General features: G+C 36.3%; 1 protein-coding gene across 2 annotated transcripts; it reads left to right on the forward strand.

Annotated features, from left to right (window-relative positions):
• The first annotated feature begins 5208 nt into the window (after positions 1 to 5208).
• On the forward strand, positions 5209 to 26199 carry LOC129279826 (tRNA selenocysteine 1-associated protein 1-like). Of its 2 annotated transcripts, none has more exons than XR_010296221.1 (9): positions 5209 to 5378; positions 10212 to 10309; positions 10784 to 10883; positions 11333 to 11427; positions 12204 to 12304; positions 13031 to 13178; positions 15529 to 15793; positions 17460 to 17999; positions 24198 to 25641. XR_010296221.1 is itself a non-coding variant. In XM_064111989.1 (9 exons), the coding sequence occupies exons 1-9, from the start codon at positions 5340 to 5342 to the stop codon at positions 24442 to 24444; spliced, it is 1014 nt and encodes a 337-aa protein (XP_063968059.1). In that variant the 5' UTR covers positions 5209 to 5339; the 3' UTR covers positions 24445 to 26199. The 2 variants fall into 2 exon arrangements, 1 of the variants encoding a protein (XP_063968059.1); XM_064111989.1 differs by having other exon boundaries at positions 17460 to 17487; positions 24305 to 26199.
• Positions 26200 to 26363: the final 164 nt, after the last annotated feature.

Raw genomic sequence — 26363 nt, forward strand, 5'->3', positions numbered from 1 at the left:
CGTCTTGTTTTTCCTTGTATTACTATAGTCAACACTATGTCTTGTTGAGTAAAGAGAGAGAGAGAGAGAGAGAGAAGGGGGGGGTATAACAATGGGAGGTTTTCGCACTGCCACGCAGAACGAATCCTATAACACAGCTAATGTATTGACAATGCCAGTCAAATCACCATTACAACCTGGAAGGTCTTTGTCGAAAAATAAGTGAATCGGAACAGCTGTTTCGTCCTATATAATGTTTCGGAGCTGACGAAAAATTGCAAATATGTCGTTTGTCCAGAGTCCAGGACGAAACTGCTGTTTCACAGACCCTCGACAAAGACTTCATTGTCATTGGCATTTGACAATATATTATCTACGTTTCAGAAAGCGTCTGCGTAGTTGTTGCGAAAACTCCCCAATTAAATAATGATTTCTGAGAAAGGGTGATGATAAAAAGAGAGAAACCAGAAAATTGAGAGTTTGGAAGAAGTTGAACTAACAAAGTTATTGTTATACGTAAAACGGAGGGGAACATCAACCTGATAATAAGTTGATTTGAATAAAAGCAGAAAATATAAATAAAATATTGATCATAGTGTCATTTTTCTAAAAAAAATGGTTTCATTTCCGCCCCCCGCCCTTCATCATATTCCATCGAAAATAGTTGGGATTTATTGAATCTACATTATATAAGGCCTTTTATAATGGTGAAGCTCCTCGCATTTTGTTGGGTTTTTTTTATCATAGTCTCGTATTCGTTGATATATATTAATCAAACATTCACCAATGTTTTTTAAAACTAATTTGCTGCTTTTTGTTAGAACCAGTTATTCGTGAGGGTAAACTTCCCATTTACACATTTTAAATCTCAACATGTGAGAGAGGCAAATTTGTTAATTGTTTGCGACAATTGGTACGACAGCACTCTCCCATTCAGTCACTTCATTATCACGAATTTGCGATTTTTTTTTTTTTTAGTAGGACCTATACCATTTCCCCTGGAAACAATACTTGGTATTTGTCTTCATAGAATAAACATATAATCCTGAAAAGAAGTTTGGGAAATGTGACATTTTTTTATATTTCAGCAATATAGACAAGTAGCCTTTGTAACGAAACAAAAGCACCGAAGCCAAGCGCAAGGGGTGCACACTGTTTCTTTATTCCGTATTTATGATATGGAGAAAATATAAAAGAAATGAAATCAAAATTTAACAGATGGTTTCCTGGAGAACCAACAAGAGTCCTTAAAATGTCGGATGTCCCATTTTCAGGTCAGTAGGCTACATCAAATTTTCACGTCGCGCCCCATGTTCGCATTAATCATCCTTAATTTTAGTACGGAATACCTTAAAAGTCAAGTCCACCCTAGAAAAATGTTGATTTGAATAAATAGAGAAAAATCAAACAGCAAAATCCTGAAAATTTCATCAAAATCGGAATTCAAATATAAGAAAGTTATAACATTTTAAAGTTTTGCTTATTTTTCACAAAACAACTCAAATGAGACAGTCGATGATGTCTCTCACTCACCATTTCTTTTGTTTCTTATTGTTTTGAATTATACAATATTTCATTTTTTATAGATTTGGCAACAAGGACCAACTTGACTGAATCATATAGTATTAAACAATACTCATTCCACATGTTCAGGGAGGAATTAATCGTTGTTTCACTTGACAATGAGGAGAAAATTAGAATATTCTCTATTTCATGTATAATAAAATACAAAAGAAATAGTGAGTGGATGGCGTCATCAGTCTCCTCATTTGCATACCCACCAGGATGTGCATATAACTGTTTTGTGAAATTAAGCAAAACTTTAAAATGTCATAACTTTCTTATTTTACATCCGATTTTGATGAAATTTTCAGTGCTATGTTTGTTGGATTTTTCTCTTTTTATTCAAATCAACTTTTTGTTGGGGTGGACTTGTCCTTTAATAGTCTGGATGTATCACTCTAACGTTTGAGTGATAAACCTGTCAATAATCATACTGTCATAATCATAGCACATACCGTAGCCCGAGAATATATGTGAAAAAATAAGGTTCATAAGGTTCATAAGGTAGTATTTATTGTCCAGATAAATAAATAAGTGGAAATTTGCATTTTTACATGGTATTGAACATACATAGCATAGCATAGAAAATGAACATATTTACAGAAAATCAAACAATCACATATAGTCAATTATGATATACACGTGCAAATGCTACCCCCTGGGTAGCATTTGAAAAAAAATACTGTTATTGACATTAAAATTAAGATTGAAATGGAAATCTGAACTGAAAGTTAGATATCGGAAATTGAATTGAAATTACATTAGAATTGTAATAAATCAGTACTATAAATATTCACAGCATTGTCCACTTGTAATTGTTATTGTTATCAGTATTTACATATTATTTTTATTTTCAATTTTGTTGTTTTAAGGAATTAACATCAACTACCCGACAAGGTAAATTTACATTATTAGGCATATTATTATTCTTACATAATCCCTTCCTCATTCAGCATTCGGATTGAGCTTGGCACGAATGAGTTTAAGAACCTATTTGTTCGACAACGTGCTGACCGTAGTCTATTACCAGATCTCATCCTTTCGTAGTTTACATTCAATGGGTGATCATTATTGTATAGTATTTCTTTTGCCTTTTCAAGTATTCTGTTTCGACATACATCAGTGAGGTTTAGGTCGTGTCCAGTTATTTTTTCTGCTTGTCTGACCATTCTACATAGTATATTCAGATCTTTTTTGCGACAGCTTGTGAACCAAACCACACAATCAAATATGAGGATGCTTTCAATAAGTGATCTATAGAATAAAACCATTATGGTGCGGTCAACATGGAATGACTTCAATTTTCTTATGAAATACATCCTTTGTATTGCCTTCTTGTAAATTGAATTGCATTGATCTCCCCATTTTAATCCATCGTCAATAATGGTACCTAAGTATTTGAACTTATGAACTATTTCGATTTCCTCTTCATTGATTCTAACACGACAATCACTTGGTTCTACTTGTTTATTATTTCTAAAGTCAAATATCATTTCTCTGGTTTTTGTTGCATTGAGATCTAAGAAATTGTCATTACACCAGTCGGTAAACCATTTTACACAATTTAGATACTCAAGTTCACATTCCTTAATTAGACCAACTATAACTGTGTCATCTGCGTATTTAAGAATAGAGACATTTTGAGAAAGGTAACGACAGTCATTGGTATATAGAACAAATAGGATTGCAGAGAGCACACAGCCTTGGGGTGAACCTGTATTCGTTACTATGGGATCGCTCAAAGCATCTTGGACGCGCACGCGCTGGATTCTATTCCGAAGAAAGTCAGTTAGCCATAAAATTAGGGACGGTTTCACATCCAGACATTTCAGCTTCTCGACAAGTCGATGGGGTTGAATAGTGTTAAATGCGGACGAAAAGTCAACAAACAAAGTGCGAGCGTACGATTTCTTTTCATCTGTGTGCTTGCAGAGAATATGTGTCAAATAAAGAATCGCATCTTGAACGGACTTCTTTGGCTGATAGGCGTACTGATGGGGGTCAACCAGGTGCTTTATGGGTTGGAGAATATACTTCAGTATAATTCGTTCTAGGCACTTCATCGCTATTGAAGTCAATGCTACCGGACGATAGTCGTTATGTTCAGAGGGGCGGGGCTTTTTGGCTACAGGGATAACAATAGAAGACTTCCAGCAAAGGGGTATCACTTGTTTATCTAACGACATTTGGAACAAAACGCAAAACGGCAATGCCAGTTCTCTCGAGCAATTACGTAGTACCTTTCCGGTAATTAGATCGGGCCCGGATGCCTTCCTTGGATTGATTCTATTGAATTGGACTAATACATCTCTTTCTTTAATCTTAACAGTATCATCTCGAGAGTCAGTTAATTCAGCTATCTGTCCGTCTATTATATCACTGAAGTTATGGGTATCAAACCGTCCGTAGAACCTATTAAGTTCATTTGCAATCTTAAAAGGGTCATCAACATTCGCGAGTGATTGATCTCTTTTGGGAACATAGTCGGTCATTGATTGCAAACACTGCCACGCTGCTCGCGGATTATTATTTTGAAAGTGATTTTCGAGCTTTCTTCGGTAGTCTCGTTTCGCTCTGTTTATTTCCTGACGCAGTCTAGCGTGAAACGACTTTACGATTAGTCGATCACCGGCATCGAATGCTTCCTTTCTTGCTTTGATGATTCCTTTAATATCTTTAGTAATCCAGGGTTTACTATTTGGGTACACCTTAATCGTTTTACTTTGTATATGTAAATCCTGACAAAAGACGATGTAGTCATTAACTGCACTTGTAATTTCGTTTATGTCGTCCGAAGCTTCAAAGAACACATTCCAATCAGTTATTTGAAAGCACGTTTTGAGGTTGTCAATTGTTTCATTATTCCACACTTGTACCACTCGTTTCTGTACTTTTTGCGTTTTAAGTTTCTGCCGATATTTTGGTAGCAAGTGTATTACGTTATGATCCGAAAGTCCTATTCCAGGTCGAATTACGGTCTTATAGGAATCTTTAACAGAACAGTAACATCTATCCAATATATTCCCTTCTCGTGTCGGCTTGTCAATTACTTGACAATAGTTCGGCAACATAGCTTCCAGTCTACAGTGATTAAAATCACCGAGTACAATTTTGGGGGAGTCCGGTGATTCAGCTTCCATCTCCCTAACTTTATTTTGAATAAGCTGTTCTGCTTCATTTTGATTAGCATCGGGAGCAATGTAGACCAGAAATAAATGAACTTGGGGAAATTCTCTGGGCAAGTAGAACGGGCGAAGTGACACACATAGCATTTCCAGATTTTCGTTGCATATAGAATTTTTAATTGTAAAGTTCGTACACCATCTATCATTTACATAGAGACATATCCCACCACCGCGTCTTTTCTTGGTTTGTTGAAATGAACGATCCAATCTCGCTACATTAAAACCATCTATTCGTATACAATCGTCATTAATGTCAGGGTTTAGCCATGTCTCTGTAAAACATATTATACTCGAATTCCGGAAATCATTAATGCGGAAATCATTAATGCTGATCCCCATGTTGTAAACTTTCAGTTACCAGGACTTTTTAAAATTGCATCTTTTTTGATACGGTACATGGAAACTCACATTCTGTTTGACACGGACATTTTTTCTCCTTTTTTTCTAAGACACCGTACATATGATCTTTTTATTATACTAGTACTTTAACTTCAGTCGCTTGAATTGACGCATGGCGCGCGCTGGCATTCGCTTTGCTGAATCCACGATCACGATCTCGAGATTAAACATTTTGATTTAGGCTACTCATTCTTTTCTTTCTACGGATAAACAATGGCTGGGAGAAGTGCTTCTTCGTTATGGATGGGAGATGTAAGTATTTTTTCAATCTGATGGCTGAATCCTGGTCCTGGGTCTTTTCACAATTACGAGTAATATTAGGTCGGTCTGGGAGGCCGAGGCAACAGGATCAGGACTGGACTAAAGCCAGTTGTCTGCCGGGAGCGCGGGGGGCAAATGGCGGGGCTAACTGGCGCTGGCCTGCTCAGCCTAGAGCTAGATCAGGCTTTGTTAGTGAAACTGTTACTAGTGTTACATGTAGTTGCGGCCTGCGCCGCTGGCGTCCGCGTAGGCGTAGCCTGGGGGCTTTTTTTTTCTGGAGAGCAGGGGTGTGAGAGTTAAGATTTTTATCTGATTTCATATTTTTTTGTTTTGATCTTCAGCTTAATTTCAGCTTATTTTTGGCTATGTATGGTGAGTGGAGCCAACGTAGTTCAGCGGAACAACCAAAATACAGAGACTGAAGCTTTTGGTCTAATTTTTGGCTAGACAGGAATAACCGTCGTTTCTGGGGATTTATTCAACAATTTCTGACATTTTACTGTAATCCCTATTTACCGACGGTAGGGTGTACGTGTGGGCTCGCATGTGTTCTCATTCCCTCCCTTTTGTCAATTCACAGTCCAAAGTTTGATGTAATTTTACACATCGAATTTACAATCTAAGGATGTATAAACAACAAACTTTTAAAACTTGATATTTTAACATTTGAATTCTTTAAACGATATAGATGAAAAAGGGCATGAAAAATATACTTTACCGATGTTTAATTGGGTTGAACACGATAAAAATGGCAGCCAAACTATAAAATATTTACAAACGAATGTCAACAATCACGAATGTGATATCGATATTGCTTTCAATATTATACGATCTGCTCCATATGCGAACGAAACCGAAGATAAACGATACTAGTTATACTAGTACTAGTACTACTAGTTATAATCGCGATATATCGATTCGAGACATTAAGTTAATACGATAATGACGTCATTCAAGATGGCAACTTGCAAGAAAAACCGTCGGGTCAGGTGAAAATGTCTTAGATGACAGATTTCTCAATCATCCAGAGGATTTTTTTCAATAACTCCGGCCCAAGGTATGCAATTACTTAAGTTATTTATATTTCCCTGATAATGGAAACCATGAAACTTTCAATTTTGCTTAAAAAACAGTTTTAAATCGCGATCTATAAAACACTAGTTCACTATACGTTGGCTGTAGGTACGGGGCCCCATCCCCTTCAGTCTATGTATGGTGAGTGGAGCCAACGTAGTTCAGCGGAACAACCAAAATACAGAGACTGAAGCTTTTGGTCTAATTTTTGGCCTACCTCAGCTCTGGCTCTGTACAAAAAGTATGGGAGCTCTTTCTATTTCAGACTTTTACAACACTTCTCAGCTTTTTTCAGATCTTTTTATTTGTGACCACTGTCGTCACTGACTCACAAGACTCACTCTAGTCTTGAGGACTCCATGATGATGTCTTTAAAAAAAAAATTGACATAGGCCTATACTTCTTCATCATTGGAGTCTTGAATCCCCTCCCATATATGCATAAGACTTAAGAGAGACATGTAAACAAAGATGGATTTCCCTAGGAAATCCATCTTTTTTATTAAAAATCACGTAAATGATCATGATTTTATTATTCTCCACACCTTCCTACGCCTAAGGCATTAGGAGGTTTAAAAATATATTCAATTAAAATGTGAAAAAATAAAGGTTTCTTACCAGACCGATGTCGTGTAGATCCCTCATTGCTCAATCCAAATGTACACAACGCAAATACAATAGGGTTGTCCCTTGAACCGCTTACGTATGATGTAGGCCTACATCCGGTTAGCGATGCCGTTTTGAAGAACAACTTATAGATAAAAATTATTATTTTACAAATAATAAAATTCATTCCATGATTATAAATAATTATTATCACGTAATGAAAAAAGAAAATAAAGAAAGGATGAAGAGGGAGGAGAGAATGAAAAAAGAAAGAAAATGGAAGGAGAAATAGAATGGAAAGAAAAAGGAGAGGGATTAGGAAGCAAATAAGAAACAATGAAGGAAATAAGATAAAGGACATTTTAAAAAGAAGGAAAGGGAAAGAAAGAAAAATGAACAGGGAGAGGAAGGATCAGAAAAGAAAGCTAGGAAAGATTGGAAAGAAAGAAAGATGGAACAAAAAAAAAGCAAGTAAAAAGGATAAAAGGATGAAGAAAGAAGGAAAGAAAGAGTAAAAAAGTTCAAACTTCAAGCAAACAAAATAAATCCAATCATCTAACAAAATCTTAATGATATTTGTGTTTTTTAGATATATTTTAAAAATTGATAGAAATCTAAAATGTTTTAGAAAAGTGAAACATTGTCAAACTTAAAAACTATATAAAACATCGTGGCATCACACACAGGCATCTCATCCCATTACAAGTTCGCACCGATCACAACAAGACCAACTAGATCTACATGTATTTATTAAATCTCAATAACTTGCTCCTCTAATTACATCACCAAATCAATAATCTTAAAATAAAGTCTTGAATTGAATTGAATTGAATAATTATTAAAATTTCCTGCCGATTTTGTGATTATTTTGATGGATTTAAACTGTTTATCATGTGAGATTGTTTGCACCATTGAGAATCTGCTCTGATCCTACATGCCTAGCTAGTAGCCTGCCACACACAGGCAGGAGGCCATTACAGGCCACGTGCATGCAGCAGCTAGTACATGTATGTACATGTGTGCTGACTTTGCTTAAGTACGTGTAGATCGAAGAATATACATATTCGTTTGCAATATTGGGTAGCAAGAAAATCACCGCAGAACTTGCAAAAGTTTACAGTAATCGATTTTATTGTTGTCTCTGCTTCGTCATCTGTTGGTACTGTTTCAGGTTTTGAATTTTAGATGGTTTGCAATTTATCTACTCATGTGCAATATCAATACTGCTTCGACTTCCTTCGGGAGTCTACATGTATTTCCTCAGCTCTACTTTTCCCTTTTTTGTGCTCGTTTCGATGCAACTACTAGTTTATTTACTTGTTACCATTGTTAAATGTCTTGTATTGCATAATTAGTTTTTTTTTCTGAAGGTTGCCTCCTATTCTCTTTCAAATTCCACCTCTTGCTTTCCCTTCTCTTTGTCTTATCCCAATTTCTTTCCCTTCTCCCACCTCTTTTCTCTTCTCTCTCTTTCTTCTTAATCTTTCGTTCCTCTTTTTTCTTCCTTGGTGACACTTTGTAGTACTTATGGCCTTTTGTATTTATTTATGATACATTTCTTTTTCATTTTTATGAATTTGTATTGTATTTGATATTCATTTATAATGTTTACATTATATTTTGTTATGATTCTATTTGTATGTAAACATTCACTTATTTCAGTCTTTGACTGCTTGTGATTGTATTTTGATAGTTTTTGTCTCACCTGCATAGCAGAGTGAGACTATAGGCGCCGCTTTTCCGACGGCGGCGGCGGCGTCAACACCAAATCTTAACCTGAGGTTAAGTTTTTGAAATGACAGCATAACTTAGAAAGTATATGGACCTAGTTCATGAAACTTGGCCATAAGGTTAATCAAGTATTACTGAACATCCTGCCTGAGTTTCATGTCACATGACCAAGGTCAAAGGTCATTTAGGGTCAATGAACTTAGACCATGTTGGGGGAATCAACATCAAAATCTTAACCTAAGGTTAAGTTTTTGAAATGTCATCATAAATTAGAAAATATATGGACCTAGTTCATGAAACTTATACATAAGGTTAATCAAGTATCACTGAACATCCTGCATGAGTTTCACGACACATGACCAAGGTCAAAGGTCATTTAGGGTCAATGAACTTTGGCCGAATTGGGGGTATCTGTTGAATTACCATCATAACTTTGAAAGTTTATGGATCTGATTCATGAAACTTGGACATAATAGTAATCAAGTATTACTGAACATCCTGTGCAAGTTTCAGGTCACATGATCAAGGTCAAAGGTCATTTAGGGTCAATGAACTTTGGCCAAATTGGGGTATTTGTTGAATTACAGCCATAAATTTGAAAGTGTGTTGGTCTAGTTCATAAAACTTGGACATAAGAGTAATCAAGTATCACTGAACATCCTGTGCGAGTTTCAGGTCACATGAACAAGGTCAAAGGTCATGTAAGGTCAAAGAACTTTGGCCACGTTGGGGGTATTTGTTGAATTGCCATCATATCTCTATAAGTGTATTGGTCTAATTCATAAAGTAAAGTAAAGTAACCAAGTATCACTGAACATCTTGTGCGAGTTATAGAAGTTTTCAAAATCAGCACTGCTGCTATATTGAATCGCCTGATGCAGGTGAGACGGCCAGAGGCATTCCACTTGTTATTGCAATAAAATCCAATATACAATGTTGGTATAATCGATTAATCGTTAAATCAGATAAAAGTCATTGTGCAAATGTTGATAAAAAAGATGAGAATGTAATTTGGTTTGATTTGTTTCGGTAAAAACTTAAATTTAAATAATGATTTTAAGAAAAAAATTGATAAAATGTATGGTAATTGGAATTATCCACTTACTGGACTACCAGGTGAATTTTTTTCTCAAAAAATGTCTGACACGCTTGCCATATATGGGACACTTCATGATTATAATACATGTACATGTACGAAAGTAAAATATTGAAGCAAATATATGGAATTAAAGGGCAATAGATAGAAATAATTAATTGAATGTACAAGTATCATTGTCTGTGCAAAGTGGGATTGCATGGCTCTCCCATGTCATTGAGTTAGTTCAGATATTACATGTAGCTTGATAATATCAAGAGTTGTTGGACTTTGAATTTCCATTATTGAAAAGAAAAATTTTGCTGTTTATTTGTTTAGATTGATCAGTACATGGACGAGAGGGTGATCGCTGAAGCCTTCAGTATGATGGGAGAACATGTTTTATCGGTTAAACTTCTCAAAGATCACAAGACTGGGTGAGTAGACCATTCCATCATAAATCTAGGGGTCAATATGAATTGTATCTTAAAGGTCAAGTCCACCCCAGGAAAATGCTGACTTGAATAAATAGAGAAAAATCAAACTAGCATAGTGCTGAAAATTTTATCAAAATTGGATCTAAAATAAGAAAGTTATGACAGTTTAAAGTTTCGCTTATTTTTCACAAAACAGTGATATGCACATCCTGGCTGATAATGTAAGTGGATATCTGGGAAATCATCTATGCGATACACATCTGTAAAAGCTCAATTGCACACATGAACTGTCTTGAACTAGTGCCATTAAATCTAGTCTTGAATAAACATTCTAGAACAGAGTAATGTACAGTGTGGATACAAAAGATAACCACATAATTACCAATTTTGATCAGAAATTTGAGATTTTTCAATTTCATGATTTTTCTTTTTGTGCCTTATTTTCTTTTTGTGTTCTTTTTTTGGGTCTTCCAGGCAGAACAGGAATTATTGTTTTGTTGAGTTGACAAGTAAGGAAGCCGTCCCCTTGGCTCTCAGAAAACTTACTGGTTTGCCGCTACCAAACTATCCTGCAGTAAGTCATCTTTCAATTATTTTCATTTTGATTTAAATCTTTGATATCAATTGATATCCATTTTCTTAATTACATCATTTATTGCGAAATATTCCGAGGAAATTTCAGACCGACTTTCGTTGACTTTTACTTCAGCATAGTGTGTTGTATCTAGTTGATTCATTACTTGTATTTTGCTTTCCATTTATAAGTAAAACGGCAGGAATATTTTGAAAAAGTTAACACAAAGTATTGTAAATGACCCTCTGTGACTCATTATTTTACAAATGTATTGAAATAAGTTGATTAAGTCTTTTTTCCTTAAATTACGAAAATAGCATTATGGACAAAAATGATGTGATCGCTAATGGCTCTGAATTATCTTGAGTGTTTTCGCTCAATGAGCTTTAGTTGTACTGAGTGAATGCCAAGTAATGTAGTTTATCCTTTTTTCTGTGTATTTTCTGTAGAAGCGATTCAAGTTGAATTATTCTCTTCGAGACCAAGGCAACACATTCCAAACGGCAGGACAAGCCGCCCCATCCAGTACTCCAAGTCCATATGGGTAAGTATCTCAGTTCAGGGCACAGTAACACATACTTAACACTTAGTTGTAGGTTTATACCTCTGTCACATTTCCCCTGCGGCAGCTGACATCAAGTAAAAAATGGCCGTTTTAACACTTTTTTGTACCAGCTATTATACACGTAGCTGGTGTGAATAAAGATGAATAAACGTCTTGTTTTCGACTCGCCGTACGGCTACCGTAGGGGAAATGTGACTGAGGTATTCATTTTCAGGCTTGAATATATTGATCACGATATGCAAATTGTACAATGCAATTAGAAACGGGACACTGAAATGGAGACCCGATTGCGAGTACTGAATTCATACATGTACCTTGTGAAGCATGGTCATATAACATCAGACATGAGAAAGCATTTGGAGAGTTGTGAAATGTGGTTCCTCTGACGCATGATGAGAATTCCATGGACTGACAGAGTAACCAATGAAGAGGTCCTAAGAAGAGATGGTGTGGAGAGAAAGCTCATTGTAGGTATAAAAATAAGGCAAATGAATTTTGTAGAACATGTAATTAGAAAGGACAGCTTTGAAAATTTAGCGTTGACGGGAAGATAGAGGGTAAGAGGTGTAGAGGAAGGAAACAGTTGAATTGGATCAAATCTAGAACCCCATAATTATACACTTGACAAAATTTGATATTTTTGCATGATTTTTAGAAAAAATGAAAACCTGGTATAAACATACATTTTTACTTGCCTTTTCATCTACATACACTTGTACCCTTTGTTTATTTCTTTCAACTTATTTCTTTTTCAGTAAAGAGTTCTCCATCTACGTTGGTAACCTCAACACAAGTACAACTGATGAAGAATTATTAGCCCTCTTCTCACATTACAAATCTATCAAGGAAGCAAAGAGTGAGTATATTTATCTGTTTTGTCTCGCCTGAATTAAGTTTGACAGAGACCTTGTAACCACTTTTCCCTGTTGGTCTATTAGTCCGTTAAAAAAATGTAAAAAAAAAATTTGTTCAATTAGCTATCATTTCTTTATTTCTGCATCAATTATGATCACACTTAGTACGTATGATACTTTGGTATTACATGTGTGTTCATGAGGATGACTGTGTCAAAGGTCATCTAGGGGTCAAAAGGTCATATTGCATATTTTTAATATTGATCATGAAGTCAGGCAAGACTTGGTTCAGGAGCCACCTTGTTTATAACTCATTCTAAGCCACCCAATATAATATAACTGACCCATTCATGAAAAATATGACTTCATTGCAGTACTGATTGATAATAATACCAACATGCTTATATAGCGCATATCTCTGCCAAATGCGTCCCTATGCGCTTAATTGGATATTATTACCCTGGCTTTAGCCCCGAAACCTTTTACAGCGTGGTGGCATTTCAAGGAATAAATTCCTGCCAGGTATCCATTCACCTCACCTGGGTCGAGTGCAGCAGAATGTGGATAAATTTCTTGGCGATGGAAACTACGCCATGGCTGGGATTTGAACCCATGACCCTCTGTTTCAAAGTCCGAAGACTATTCCACTGGGCCACAACACTTGATGTAACCGATTTATTTTTTCAGCTCACAAAGTAATTTTATCTCTTTCTCTTCTCGTTCTAAAGTTGTCCGAGATGATAGCCAGAATTCCAAGGGCTTTGGCTTTGTACGTTTCTTCAATGATACTGACCAAGAAGCAGCTATCATGCAGATGAATGGAGCCGTAGGTCCCATGGGTGTCACATTGAAAGTAGACAGAGCTCAGCCAAAAAAGTAAGTAGTCTCTATCTCTCTCTCTTGAGTTCTGTAATACCCTTTTCAATTCAAATTCAATTCAAATTTATTCATCATTCATCATAAAAACACATTAGGCCTACAAAATTATACAAATATTGCATAAAGTGAGATAAATATAAGAAATAGAATAACAAAACACAAGGTATGAACATAATGAGAGTGTTAGGGGTAGCAGAAAGGAATTAGTTTTACAAGTAAAAGTGTAATGTGCATAATATTAATATGGCAATATGCAAATGAGAGAGCCAATGATGTTACTTACAAACAATTCATTTTGTATATGTTGCGTAGAATTCTGAAGCAGGTTTGGTCAAAGAAATTTCTAATATATATATATAGTTGCCTTTCCCCAAAGAAGTCTCTATTTCCAATATTTTTTTGCAAAGTCAGAGAGGCAACTAATAATCCACTTCGCATGAAAGCCGAGACCCATATTCAATTCAATTCAATTTGCATTTATTTCATTCTCGATAAAAACAATTATAAAGAGAAACAATATATTTTACAAGCAAGAGTAAAAAATGAAAATGAAATGGGGAACTGCATAAATAAAACTAAGTGACCTTGTGTAAGCGCAGTTCCCAAAACATTGATAACATGACATGGTATAGAGAAACAAGATAAAAATGAAACATATATAAGAAGAAAAAAAAAATATATATATAAGCGCTTCATTAGTTGAACATTTGAATACCTTAGCTTTTGAATAATGATAAATAGTGAGTGTGTGACTTACATCACTAGGGGTCTTTTACATATAGATTTAAAAAGAAAATAAAAAGAATCAAATGCAATTCTCAAATGTGTGTTTATAAAATTGATGATGCAAAATGAAGTTGCGGATAATTTTGAAGCTGCATGTGATCAAAGCTTTTCTGGAATGGGCCCCTGGTCCTGGATTTTGTTTGTTATATATCACTTTATTTGCAAATCTGCACATTAAAGGAATACAATGTACGCCCAGGACATTTCTCTATAATGAGAAAATGCAGGGCAATAAAATTCAATATACAGAAAAAAAAACTTAGAATATAATACAACAATCAATGTGGAGAAAAATACTGGGAAGTGCAACGAGGTTGGCATTTCTCTATAATGAGAAAATGCAGGGTAATAAAATTCAATATACAGAAGAAAAAAAACCTTTGAATATAATACAACAATCGATATGGAGAAAAGTACTGGGAAGTGCAACGAGGTTAGCAAAGGGAAGGAAAATGGAGTCCGTCTATGTACTTGAAACACGGAGAGGGAGTTTGTTTTCCCACATATTCAGTTTTTTGGAGTAATAGATGACAAAAGATGACACGATGGCCAATTTTGATATATTCTTTCGGAATTGTTTGAGATGGACGGGACTCCCAGTTTCCTTCAGCAGCCGCTTAAGCCTCGTTGCATTGTCCGGTGAGATGTGGCCTCGAGAGCCGATTTCCAAAGGAAGGAATACCACTGAATATCCATTGCTTTCTATATCTGTGACTAGGGGGGCGTACTTGTTTGATTTGAACTCATGTGCTTTGGATATGTTCATTTCAAAAGGGACTGATAATTCGAGTATGAGAAGTTTCTTTGTGTTCCTCCAAAAAATGCAGATATCTGGTATGAGATTTGTTTGAGTGCATTCTAGTGGTATGGTAGATATTCCTTCCTTTGTCCATCGCCCTTCCTTAAGATCTGTGTACATAATAATATCCACAAATGACTTTATGCCTTCTTGAATAGATTCGGCCAAATACAATAAGATGTTGTCATGATGCCAAGTGTAGCGCCCTTCGTCAAGTGATATAGGGCATGCATTTAGCACATGATGTACTGTTTCTCTATTTTGACATCTATTACAATTTGCTGAAGACATTTTCCCCCAGCGAGATTTCGCATTTGTATTGAGTGTATCCGAAAGGGAATTCATGAGAAACTTAGCAACTTTATTTGGTAGATTATAAATCAAACTTTTCCAATCCGCAGATTTTGATTCCATGCTTGCCAATTCAAAAAACTTGCCTTGTGAGTGATCCCATCAACCACAACTATGGAAAGCCAGCAATGAAAACATCTAAAATGCATGTTCTAAAAAATTCTAGATATGGTGTATGCTCAAAATTGCTCATCCGTTTATTGTTTTCTTGTCAAGTCAGTGTGCTTCCTATTTGTTTAAAAAGGACATTGTGTAAATTTTGTAGAGAAAATTATGACATTGATGGATTTTCATATCCATGTACTTAAGGTTGATTGGATCAATCACAACTCCCGTAAGACGGGACCCTGATATATATGCGTTTAAGAATTGACTGTTTTTACAAGTGGCTTATCACTGATTTGATACCAGTAGGGATATGAATTCCGGGGGAACAACCGGCGGTATGATGCCCATGGCTAGTGGGGCAACGATTGCAGCTTATGCCAACCAGTACCAGACCACCCAGTATCCCTACCAAGGTGGTATGGATCCATATTCAGCTTACTCACAGATGGGTCAACAGATGCCGCAGCAGCAGCAGGCCTATCAACCTCCAGTCCAAGCTACCCCTACTCCAGCCCAGCAGACACCCACGTCACATCCTGCTCAGCAACCGGCTGCTGCTGCCGCCAAGGTAAGTCACATGCAATACAGTCAGACCTGTGTTGGTAGCCACCTGTCTATAGTAACCACTGGAATCGATTCCCATGGAGGCAGATTATAATATATATGAGAACCTGTCTAGAGCAGCCACCTGCAGAATCTGCACCCCCCCCCTTGTCATTTTTGTGATAAATCTACTGTGTTAAATTTTTCGACTGCACTGCTTGCTGACTGTTTATTTTCAAGTCTTGTGCAGCTTTAGATACCAAATTTGTGATGCCTGGGTACGCGGTTATGTAATTACGCAACATATTTTAAGTGCATGTCAGACCCAAAATTGCTCAAAGATGTGAATTCATGTACAAATCCAATGCAAATTGTTTTTTTAGCAAAAGTTCATATACATGTTTGTATCATTGTTTCTACTTTTACTGATTAAATTTAAAATGAATAAATTTTGCCTTGTTTTATGATCAGAATTAATTCGGCAATGATTTCCATCAAAAAAATGATAAAAAATTAAACAAATTTAAAAAACAGCAAATTACATCAGAAAAAAATAGTTATAACGACTTTAAGAAAAAAGTACTTTTGACTGCAATCCTCTAGAGATTCTATGAATAGTAAATTAGGTGTTTGGGGGCTGTATACAGAGCATTAGAGCAATTCTTTGTTTTAAGCGTAAATTACCGTAATTCATATTTTAAAAAATCCTCCTTTTTAGGAGAAATTAACTATACAGCCTTGTAGATTTCATCGCACACTACCCCTGTGCAAATTTTTGTAGCGCTTGCTCAAGCGGCAGCCGAGATCTCGGGGGGGGGGGGGGGAGGGCGGAATCATGAATTACGAAATTGTCAATCTTCCATTCTTTTTGTCCATCAGCTACAAGTACAAATAAATGTAACGTATTTGTTCAGATTTGTACACATTGCAGAGCCTTCCTCTTTTTTTTTTGCAGTTATCACGTGGATACTTAAAGCTGTTTGTAAGGCTACGCACAATAGGAAATGCCTAGCACCTAAAAACATTTCCATTCATGCTAGGTCAGTTACATAGGGATTATCATGTAGCAAAGAAAGGGTCACCAGTCGAGTATAAAGTCATACATACTATACGAACAACTTTATGAAACACCTAGTGGGTATATGACTGCATTGCTAATTTAGGTTAGGACATTGTGAGGTTTGGCATGTTATGAGGGATGCATGAAAAAGAAAGGAAAAAAAAATGAATTTGTGTGTTTCGTAAATTCAAAAATTTTGTTCATGCCCTGGATCCATTTGCCACTGGCATCCCAGCTTTGAAAGAGGAACACTGTGTTGTTGAGTACACTGTATTCAACTAATGACAAGAAGAATGCAGAGCGTTGTGGCCCAGTGGATTAGTCTTCTGACTTTGAAACTGAGGGTCATGGGTTCAAATCCCAGCCATGGCGTAATTTCCTTCAGCAAGAAATTTATCCACACTGTTGCTGCACTCAACCCAGGTGAGGTGAATGGGTACCCGGTAGGAAGAAATTTCTTGAATGCTTGAGCGCCTAGGCAGCCCAGCTAAAGCCGGTGTAATAATAATAGTTTTCAGAACTGAAGTGGCTTCCCTGGGTAAATATACCTATATTATTATTATAGAATGCAAAGATTGATCAAACTCGTCTAATGCTGTGTTATTTTATTTCTATTATTTTACTCTCACAGAACGAAGAAGATGATGAGACTCTTGAAGGTAAGTGCGATGCATTGCATGAAAAATGCCGAGTTAGATTCTTTACTAATCAAGCCTAATCAAGCCTTATTATTTTGATTGATTTGTTAGGGGTACTCCAGGCTGAAGATTATTTGCTCTGAACAAAATAAAGTAAAATCAGAAAACCAGAACACTAAAAATTTCTTTGAATTTTGGGGAGGGATAACAAAGTTGGATGGATTTAAACATTTAACAAGAAAAATTATGTTATTGGGTGCCCGTTTAATATAAAGATATCTGCATATTTTTTCTTTTTGTTATAAAACCAGTTCTAACATATATTTGGATAATTTTAAGGATATCTTTTTAGGTAGCTTTTTGATATCCAACCATTGCATCTGTAAGATTCTAAGTGTCCTAAGGTAAACTGAAATCACACAAGAGAGGGCGCTATTTCCAGGCTATATATACAAACAGAATCTTGTGTCAAATGTTCACACAGAATTAACAGCTGAAAAATATCTAGCTGCACACTTTTGTAAGATTAGAATGTTATACCCTTTTTACACAGGATTTTCTTAACCCCGGACTATCGCTAACCCCGTACTATCCTTAACCCCGTACTATTTTTTTTCCTTTTCACACATGCCAAATTGTTATCGCTAACCCCGGATAAGAAATGCTTGCTTTTCACACACGAAACTCGCTAACCCCGGACTAGTGGTTTTTGTCGATCATTCGTAGTACAAGTACTTCACTCGTACCTTTTTACACACGCTAAAATGTCCTTAACCCCGTACTATAGGTGGGGCTAAATTGCCATTTAGCCCCACCTATAGTACGGGGTTAAGCTTAGCCCACGTTTTACACTAGCGATCTTAACCCCGTACTATCGCTCTTAGCACCGCAATTGCTTGGATAACCCTGCTTTTTTGCAGGGCCAAATAATCCCGTACTAAAGGTGGGGTTAGCCCACTTTGCAAAAATGCTGTGTAAAAAGAAAGTGGGCTAAGTAGTCCGGCAGCCCAGGAGGTTTATTCAACCGAAAGCCGGACAAGCAAATGACCCCATAGCTGGATGGCATGGACCATGAAGTTTACAAAAATGCATTGCTGCCGGGTTCTATCCGTGGTCTTCCGTCCGAAATGACGTAATATATGACGTCACTACAAAATGGCCCTATTTCACAATTTTTTTGACATTCTACACATAGCATGAAGTCAAGGGGAAATATCTCAGCCAAATCATGCTTGTTTTGTATGAAACTTTCAAAATATATTGTTCAAATAGTGCACAAGAGATATGCAAAATTTCATGAACAAATTTATTTTTTACATATGCAAATTACGTAATGAAATTTGCATATCATTAGTTTGGGAGATTTCTTGCATCAAAAATTGTCGAAAATCGAATCAGAAATTTATTTTCTTTTTTAATGTACTTTATTTAATATATTTCCTCTCAAGCATAATATCATTCTCTTCATCTATATCTCTACTTTTAGAAAATATATGCCAGTAATTGGAAATAACATTATAGACTGTGATTTCAGCCCCCTTTTCAATATGATGCGCACATAGAAATCGTGCGTTTCTGGCCTATTTTCACCATATAGCTGAGGTGTGCGAACGATATGCCTACTTTATTGATGTTTCCTGCATTTTGCATAATATTTAATCTTCCAAACAACATATTTTCATCTCCACTATATCTCTGCTGATAAATAAATGATTTCAGCAAAGATTGATTGCCCACTGGGCAGTCTATAGGCTTCGTTTTCAGCCCAGTTTTCAACAATGAACCTATACCATGTATGACTGCATTATTGTAGTCGAGTCGGAAATGGGAGTTCCTTTGCACCATCATAATATATTTTTCACTCAAAATTTTTTGTATTTAGTTAATGAATCTTGATCTTCCCTTTGCAAAATCGTGTCCAACGGGGTTCAATATTGATATCTTTGGCGGCCCTCTTGGTTTTTTTTTAAATTAAAAGTAATTATTTTCATATTTTTTGCACAGAGTGTGACAATGGGACAATCTTAAATGAATACGCATTTCACTATGATTCGGATAGTAGAAATCGATTGAATTCGTTTTCTGGACAGCTAATATATTTTGAAATAAAATTCATCCCGAAATTGCCATGATTTTGGTCAAAAATTTGCATGTGCATTGATATCTATCTGTTCAATCATTAACATCAACAACTATTGCACAATATCAGCATTCGACACGAAAGAGGACATAATAAACCGATAATACTGAAACGCTTCATGACAGTATGTATGTCTAAATTTGCTTAGTTAAAGGGCAAATACCATATATTACTCGATATTGCGATAAAATGACACCAAAAAGCAACCTCTGTGACAGTATAATTTTTGTCTATCAGCTACATTATAAAGAAATGAGGGCGCAGCAAAGCCTACCCCCCCCCCCCTTATGGGACCGCCGGAGTCCCCCATCCTTTTTTCGTATTTTGCCAATTTCTTGGAAAATTCTACATTTTTGGAGCCCCATTGAAGGGAAAAGACGTTTCTGCTTTGCAGTAAAGGCACTTTTACTGTTGTTTAACCACTTAGGGATAAAAGAGTAGAGTTTTCTCTATCTGCTACATATAAAGAAGTGCTGGTACAGCAAAGCCTATCCCCTCTGGGGACTGCCAAAGTTACCCACCCTTTTTACGTATTTTATCCATTTACGGGAAAATATGCTAATCTGGAGCCCCGATTGAGGCAAAAAACGTTTCTGGTATGGAATAAAGCCACTTTCATTCTTTTGAAACTCCATGGAGATAAAAGAGTAGAGTTTCTTCTATCTGCTACATATAAAAAAGTGCTAGCATATTGAAGCATACCCCCTTAAGGGAGCGTCGAAATCACCCACCCCTTTTTCATATTTCACCTATTTATGGAAAAATGTGCTATTTTCGAGCCCCCATTGAGGCAAAAAGTGTTGCTGCCATGTAGTAAGGCCACCTTTATTATTTTAAAACTATATGGAGACGAAAGGCTAGAGTTTCCTCTATCTGCTACATATAAAGGAGTGCTGATACAGCAAAGCCTACCCCCTCTGGGGACTGCTGAAGTTATCCGCCCCTTTTACGTATTTTGCCCATTAATGGGAAAATATGCTATTTTGGAGCCCCGATTGAGGCAAAAACGTTTCTGATATGGAATTAAGCCACTTTCATTCTTTTGAAACTATGTGGATACGAAAGAGTAGAGTTTCCTCTATCTGCTACATATAAAAAAGTGCTAGCATATTGAAGTATATCCCCTTAAGGGAGCGTCAAAATCACCCACCCCTTTTTCATATTTCACCTATTTATGGGAAAATGTGCTATTTTCGAGCCCCCATTGAGGCAAAAAGTGTTGCTGCCATGTAGTAAGGCCACCTTTATTGTTTTTAAACTATATGGAGACGAAAGGCTAGAGTTTCCTCTATCTGCTACATATAAAGGAGTGCTGATACAGCAAAGCCTACCCCCTCTTGGGACTGCTGAAGTTATCCGCCCCTTTTACGTATTTTGCCCATTAATGGGAAAATATGCTATTTTCGAGCCCCCATTGAGGCAAAAAAGTGCTTCTGCTATGTCGTAAAGCCACTTTTTTGCTTTTAAACTATGTGGATACGAAAGAGTCGACATTCCACTATTTTCTACATATAAAAAAGTGCTGGCATATTAAAGCATACCCCCTAAGGGGGTCGTCGAAATCACCTACCCCTTTTCCATATTTCACCTATTTATGAGAAAATGTGCTATTTTCGAGCCCCCATTGAGGCAAAAGGTGTTTCTGCTATGTAGTAAAGCCACTTTTATTGGTTTGAAACCATATGGAGACAAAAGAGTAGAGTTTCCTCTATCTGCTACATATTAAGAAGTGCTGGTACAGCAAAGCCTACCCCCTCTCGGGACTGCCGAATTTACCCGCCCCTTTTCCGTATTTTGTAAATTTATGGGAAAATATGCTATTTTCGAGCCCCCATTGAAGCAAAACGTGTTTCTGCATTGAAATAAAACCAATTTTATTGCTTTTAAACTATGTGGATTCGAAAGAGTCGAGTTTCCTCTATCTGCTACATATAAAGAAGTGCTGGCATTTTAAAGCATACCCTCTTAGGGGGTCGTCGAAATCACCTACCCCTTTTCCATGTTTTACCTATTTATGGGAAAATGCTATTTTCGAGCCCCCATTGAGGCAAAAAGTGTTGCTGCTATGTTGTAAGGCAAATTCTTATTGTTTTTAAACTATATGGAGACGAAAGAGTAGAGTTTCCTCTATCTGCTACATCTAAAGAAGTGTTGGCATATTGGAGCATATGCCCTTAGGGGGTCGCCGAAATCCCCCACCCCTTTTCCATATTTTACCTATTTATGGGAAAATGCTATTTTCGAGCCCCCATTGAGGCAAAAAATGTTTCTGCTATATAGTAAAGCCAGTTTTATTCTTTTGAAACTACGCGGAATTAAATGAGTATAGGCTTTCTTCTCCCTGCTGCTAAAAAGTGGTTGCACAGCAAAGCCTATCCCTCTGGGGGTTCCCAAAGTCACCCACCCCTTTTCCATATTTTTTCCAATATATGGGAAAATCTGCCAATCTTGGAGCCTCTGAAGAAGGAAGAAGTCGATATGCCAGCACTCTTTTTACTCTTTTTTATGTAGCTGATAGAAAAAAAGCCTATTTTTTTTATTTCCAAGTGGTTTCCAAAATCAAAACTAGCATAACTATATACCAAAAATGACCTTTTGCCTGAATGGGGGCTCAAACACTGCAATTTTTCCAATAAAGAGGGAAAATAGACGTAAAAGTTAGAAGAGTTCGGCAGCCCCTGAAGGGGGAAGGCTTCATTGTGCTACCACATCTTTATATGTAACTGATAAAGAAGATCATACTTTGTCATCTTTATGTGCTTACAAAACAAAAACAAGGGCTTTACTGCAAGTCAGAAACACCTTTTGCCTCAATGGTTCTCCAAAATGACGAATTTTCCGAGAAATTGGCAAAATACAAAAAAGGATTGGGTGACTTTGGCAGCTCCCTGAGGGGTAGGCTTTGCTATGCCCTAACTTCTTTATATGTAGCTGAACGAGAAAAAACTTCTTTTTTGTCTCTAAGTGATTTAAAAGAAAAAAATACATACCCAAAACAAAATTTTGCCACATCGGGGGCTCCGAAAAGCACGATATCATAATAGTCAAGCTACGGATAAGGGTGTGGTATGTAACCTTCTACTGGCTCTTGTGGGACTATGCTTTAAGGTGCCCGAAAGTAATTGCATGCAAAATGAAAACGCAGAGCAATGCCTCGATCCTCTATCTTTTTCAAGAGATTTCATTATTATAAAAGTTGCTTTGTGTAGAAAATGCCTTTTACCCTCATACACATGATACAAGTAATACATACCTTTATATCGATCGCTAAGCACGTTACATGACTTTTCTGCATGTTAGGCACATCAACAAATGCGATGCAAGATAAAACAGATAGATGTCAATGCACATGATTATTTTGGTTCAATTATATTTATAAATTCTTGGTTTTTTTTTTCAAAATATATTATTACAGAAAGCAATTTCAACCGATTTCTACTATCCAAATCATACTGAAATGCGTATTTATTTAAGATTGTCCCATTGTCAGACTCTGACAGATAATTGATTTTTATTAAAAAAAAGTCCAAGAGGGCCGCAAAAGATATCAATTTTGAACCCCGTTGGACACGATTTTGCAAAGAGAACATCAAGATTCATTAACTAGACACTTCAGGCAAATACAAAAACGTTGAGTGAAAAATATTTTGATGGTAGACAGGAACCCCCTTTTCCGACTTGACTACAACGATGCAGTCATACATGGTATAGGTTCGTTGTTGAAAACTAGGCTGAAAACGTAGCCTATAGACTGCCCAGTGGGCAATCAATCTTTGCTGAAGTAATTTATTTATTAGCAGAGACATAATAAAGATGAAAATATGTTGTTTGGAAGATTTAATATCATGCAAAATGCAGGAAACATCAATAAAGTAGGCATATCGTTCGCACACCTCAGCTATATGGTGAAAATAGGCCAAAAACGCACGATTTCTATGTGCGCATCATATTGAAAAGGGGGCTGAAATCACAGTCTATAATGTTATTTCCAATTACTGGCATATATTTTCTAAAAGTAGAGATATAGATGAAGAGAATGATATTATGCTTGAGAGGAAATATATTAAATAAAGTACATTAAAAAAGAAAATAAATTTCTGATTCGATTTTCGACAATTTTTGATGCAAGAAATCTCCCAAACTAATGATATGCAAATTTCATTACGTAATTTGCATATGTAAACAATAATTTCTGTTCATGAAATTTTGCATATCTCTTGTGCACTATTTGAACAATATATTTTGAAAGTTTCATACAAAACAAGCATGATTTGGTTGAGATATTTCCCCTTGACTTCATGCTATGTGTAGAATGTCAAAAAAATTGTGAAATAGGGCCATTTTGTAGTGACGTCATATATTACGTCATTTCGGACGGAAGACCACGGATAGAACCCGGCAGCAATGCATTTTTGTAAACTTCAGGGTCCATGCCATCCAGCTATGGGGTCATTTGCTTGTCCGGCTTTCGGTTGAATAAACCTCCTGGGCTGCCGGACTAAAGCTTAACCCCGTACTATAGGTGGGGCTAAATGGCAATTTAGCCCCACCTATAGTACGGGGTTAAGGAAATTTTAGCGTGTGTAAAAAGGTATTAAATGATTCTCTACTATAATTCGCATTATTGGCCCTTGGTACCAAAGCTTTAGAAGGGCTTAAACATCTTAAAACGATATGTTTCTCTTTTTATTGCCATAGATCACAGTGCACCGGTGAACATGGTAGCAACGAACCTAGCCTACATTCAAGCCAACCAAGATTTTTACAAGAAGCTCGCCGAGTCCCGTTGGCATCCTATCACCTCCTACTCAGCCACAATAGAAGAAGTCTGTAAATAGAGGGCGCTAGTACTTGAAGCCCTTTCCCAGAAGAGTAGCAACACTCTAGACAGCTGAAATCTGTCTTTTTGGAGAAACATTTTATGACCATTGGTGTCTTCTGCACAGACTGTGTGCTAACTTACACACAGTTTGAGGAATCTGTACCCCATAAGCTCAATGTTTTATTCTCAGAGAAGCAGGGGCTTTGATTTTTCTTCAATGATTCTTATTTTGATATGAAATTGCACCAAGGAGGTGCTGAGTTCTAAGACTCTGATCAGTCATGGACCTATATTTTCATGAAAAAATTTGGATTAAAATAAATTAGAAATCAATAACTAATTTTTGGGTTCCTTGTGCACAGTGGGAGAATGACTTCAATCTATGGAGGAGGTCTAGTGACAACACATAGTCCAACAAAGGAAACAATGAAAGAGACTTCTTGTCATCATGGTCGGCTGACATCCCTAAACACAATTGCCCGTATTCTGAAGTATGGTTTAAATTAGAACGCGGTCTAACTCAGTGCTAAAATTATCCAGAGCCAAAAACTCTAAAATTTTGTTTACATCGTATAATCACACGTTTACTGTTTTGTTTCCTTTGCTTTCATAATGAAGAAAAACACTTATCATTCCCAGAAGGTATGAATGATTTGAGTGTCATGTGAGTTAATAAATTGAATGTGTACTAATAGAGATTTGTCTCCAAATTGGCTATCCATAGTTTAACCACAACTTTAAACCAGGGTTTAATTTAAACCCAAGTTCGGAATACAGGCCAATATGACATTACCATTATATTGATGGCAAATGAGGAGGTGTTCTTTGGACTCAATCAGATTATTTATGTAAAAATTAAAGCACAGTGGTTCAATTTGTTGCTACTCTTCTCTGTAAAGATATTGTATTCCCAAAATGGTATCTTGTGTATTTATGTGCCTGTTTACAGCCAACAATGTGACCTTGGACTACTTCACTCGGTACATAATGTCAATGAAAGGAAAGATTTTGAGGCTCCAAGACCTAAGTGACCAATCAGAAATGTTTCTGGTGTTGCTACTATCCTAGTATACCTCGCTGCCCTTCCCACAGAACTCATATGATTATGATATGTATTCTGAACATTGCAGTAAACAGGGATGTCTAATGACCAATGAAAAGTATATCTCAAATGGAACACAGAAATAGGTGTATGAAAACACCCCCCCCCCCCAAAAAAAAATGCATTTACAACAACCAGGCTTTGTTCCAGTTAGTTGAAATTTTCAAAAGCTGCAGGTTGAATATCAATAATTATTAGTTATTAGTATTAGTAAATTCTCAACAAGTAATTATGCAGCGCTGATTTTTTTTTTTCAGGTTTCCTACTATGTATATGTCTTCTATAATTATGTTTCTGGGTTTGGCAAAACTATACAAGATTTTTTGTAGAGTCAAATATCAAAAGGTACTGCGATGTCATGAAACGTGTATACAGCTTGGCATGAAAACGAGCCGTTACCAAGGTATTAGGTATTATTAGGCTCACTTTATCGGTTCATGTGTTTCAAAGTTTGGATTCACCCGCTTTTCTTATAGCCATTTTTTTCCTTGTAGGTTTCACAAGAACGTTAACCTGAAGGAATCCATATGAATCATGATGTCCAACTGTGGCTGTTGGGAATTTCGTCTTGTATTGTTTCCAATCAATGAGAAAATACCTGTTCCATGTACATAGCAATTTGTTAGTTTGGGGGGTTTTTTAAATAAAAACTATTGTATATACAATGGATGTTACATGTGATATTTTCTCATGACTTTTCTTATAAGTTTATTATAAGGGAGTACAAGTAAAGTTGAATTTAATTTTATCAAGGAAGAGATGGAAAGTAAAAATGAGGGTAGCATTTGAATTCATCTATGAGATAAGTATGTGACAATATTAGATTTGTGCTT

The sequence above is a fragment of the Lytechinus pictus genome, chromosome 17 (genome assembly GCF_037042905.1).
Source record: "Lytechinus pictus isolate F3 Inbred chromosome 17, Lp3.0, whole genome shotgun sequence".
NCBI classification, from domain to species: domain Eukaryota; kingdom Metazoa; phylum Echinodermata; class Echinoidea; order Temnopleuroida; family Toxopneustidae; genus Lytechinus; species Lytechinus pictus.

Coding starts and splice junctions, on each gene's coding strand:
- LOC129279826 (XM_064111989.1), top strand. CDS start 5,340: ATGGCTGGGAGAAGTGCTTCTTCGTTATGGATGGGAGAT. Junction 10,310..10,783: donor CTCAAAGATCACAAGACTGG/GTGAGTAGACCA, acceptor TGGGTCTTCCAG/GCAGAACAGGAATTATTGTT. Junction 10,884..11,332: donor CGCTACCAAACTATCCTGCA/GTAAGTCATCTT, acceptor TATTTTCTGTAG/AAGCGATTCAAGTTGAATTA.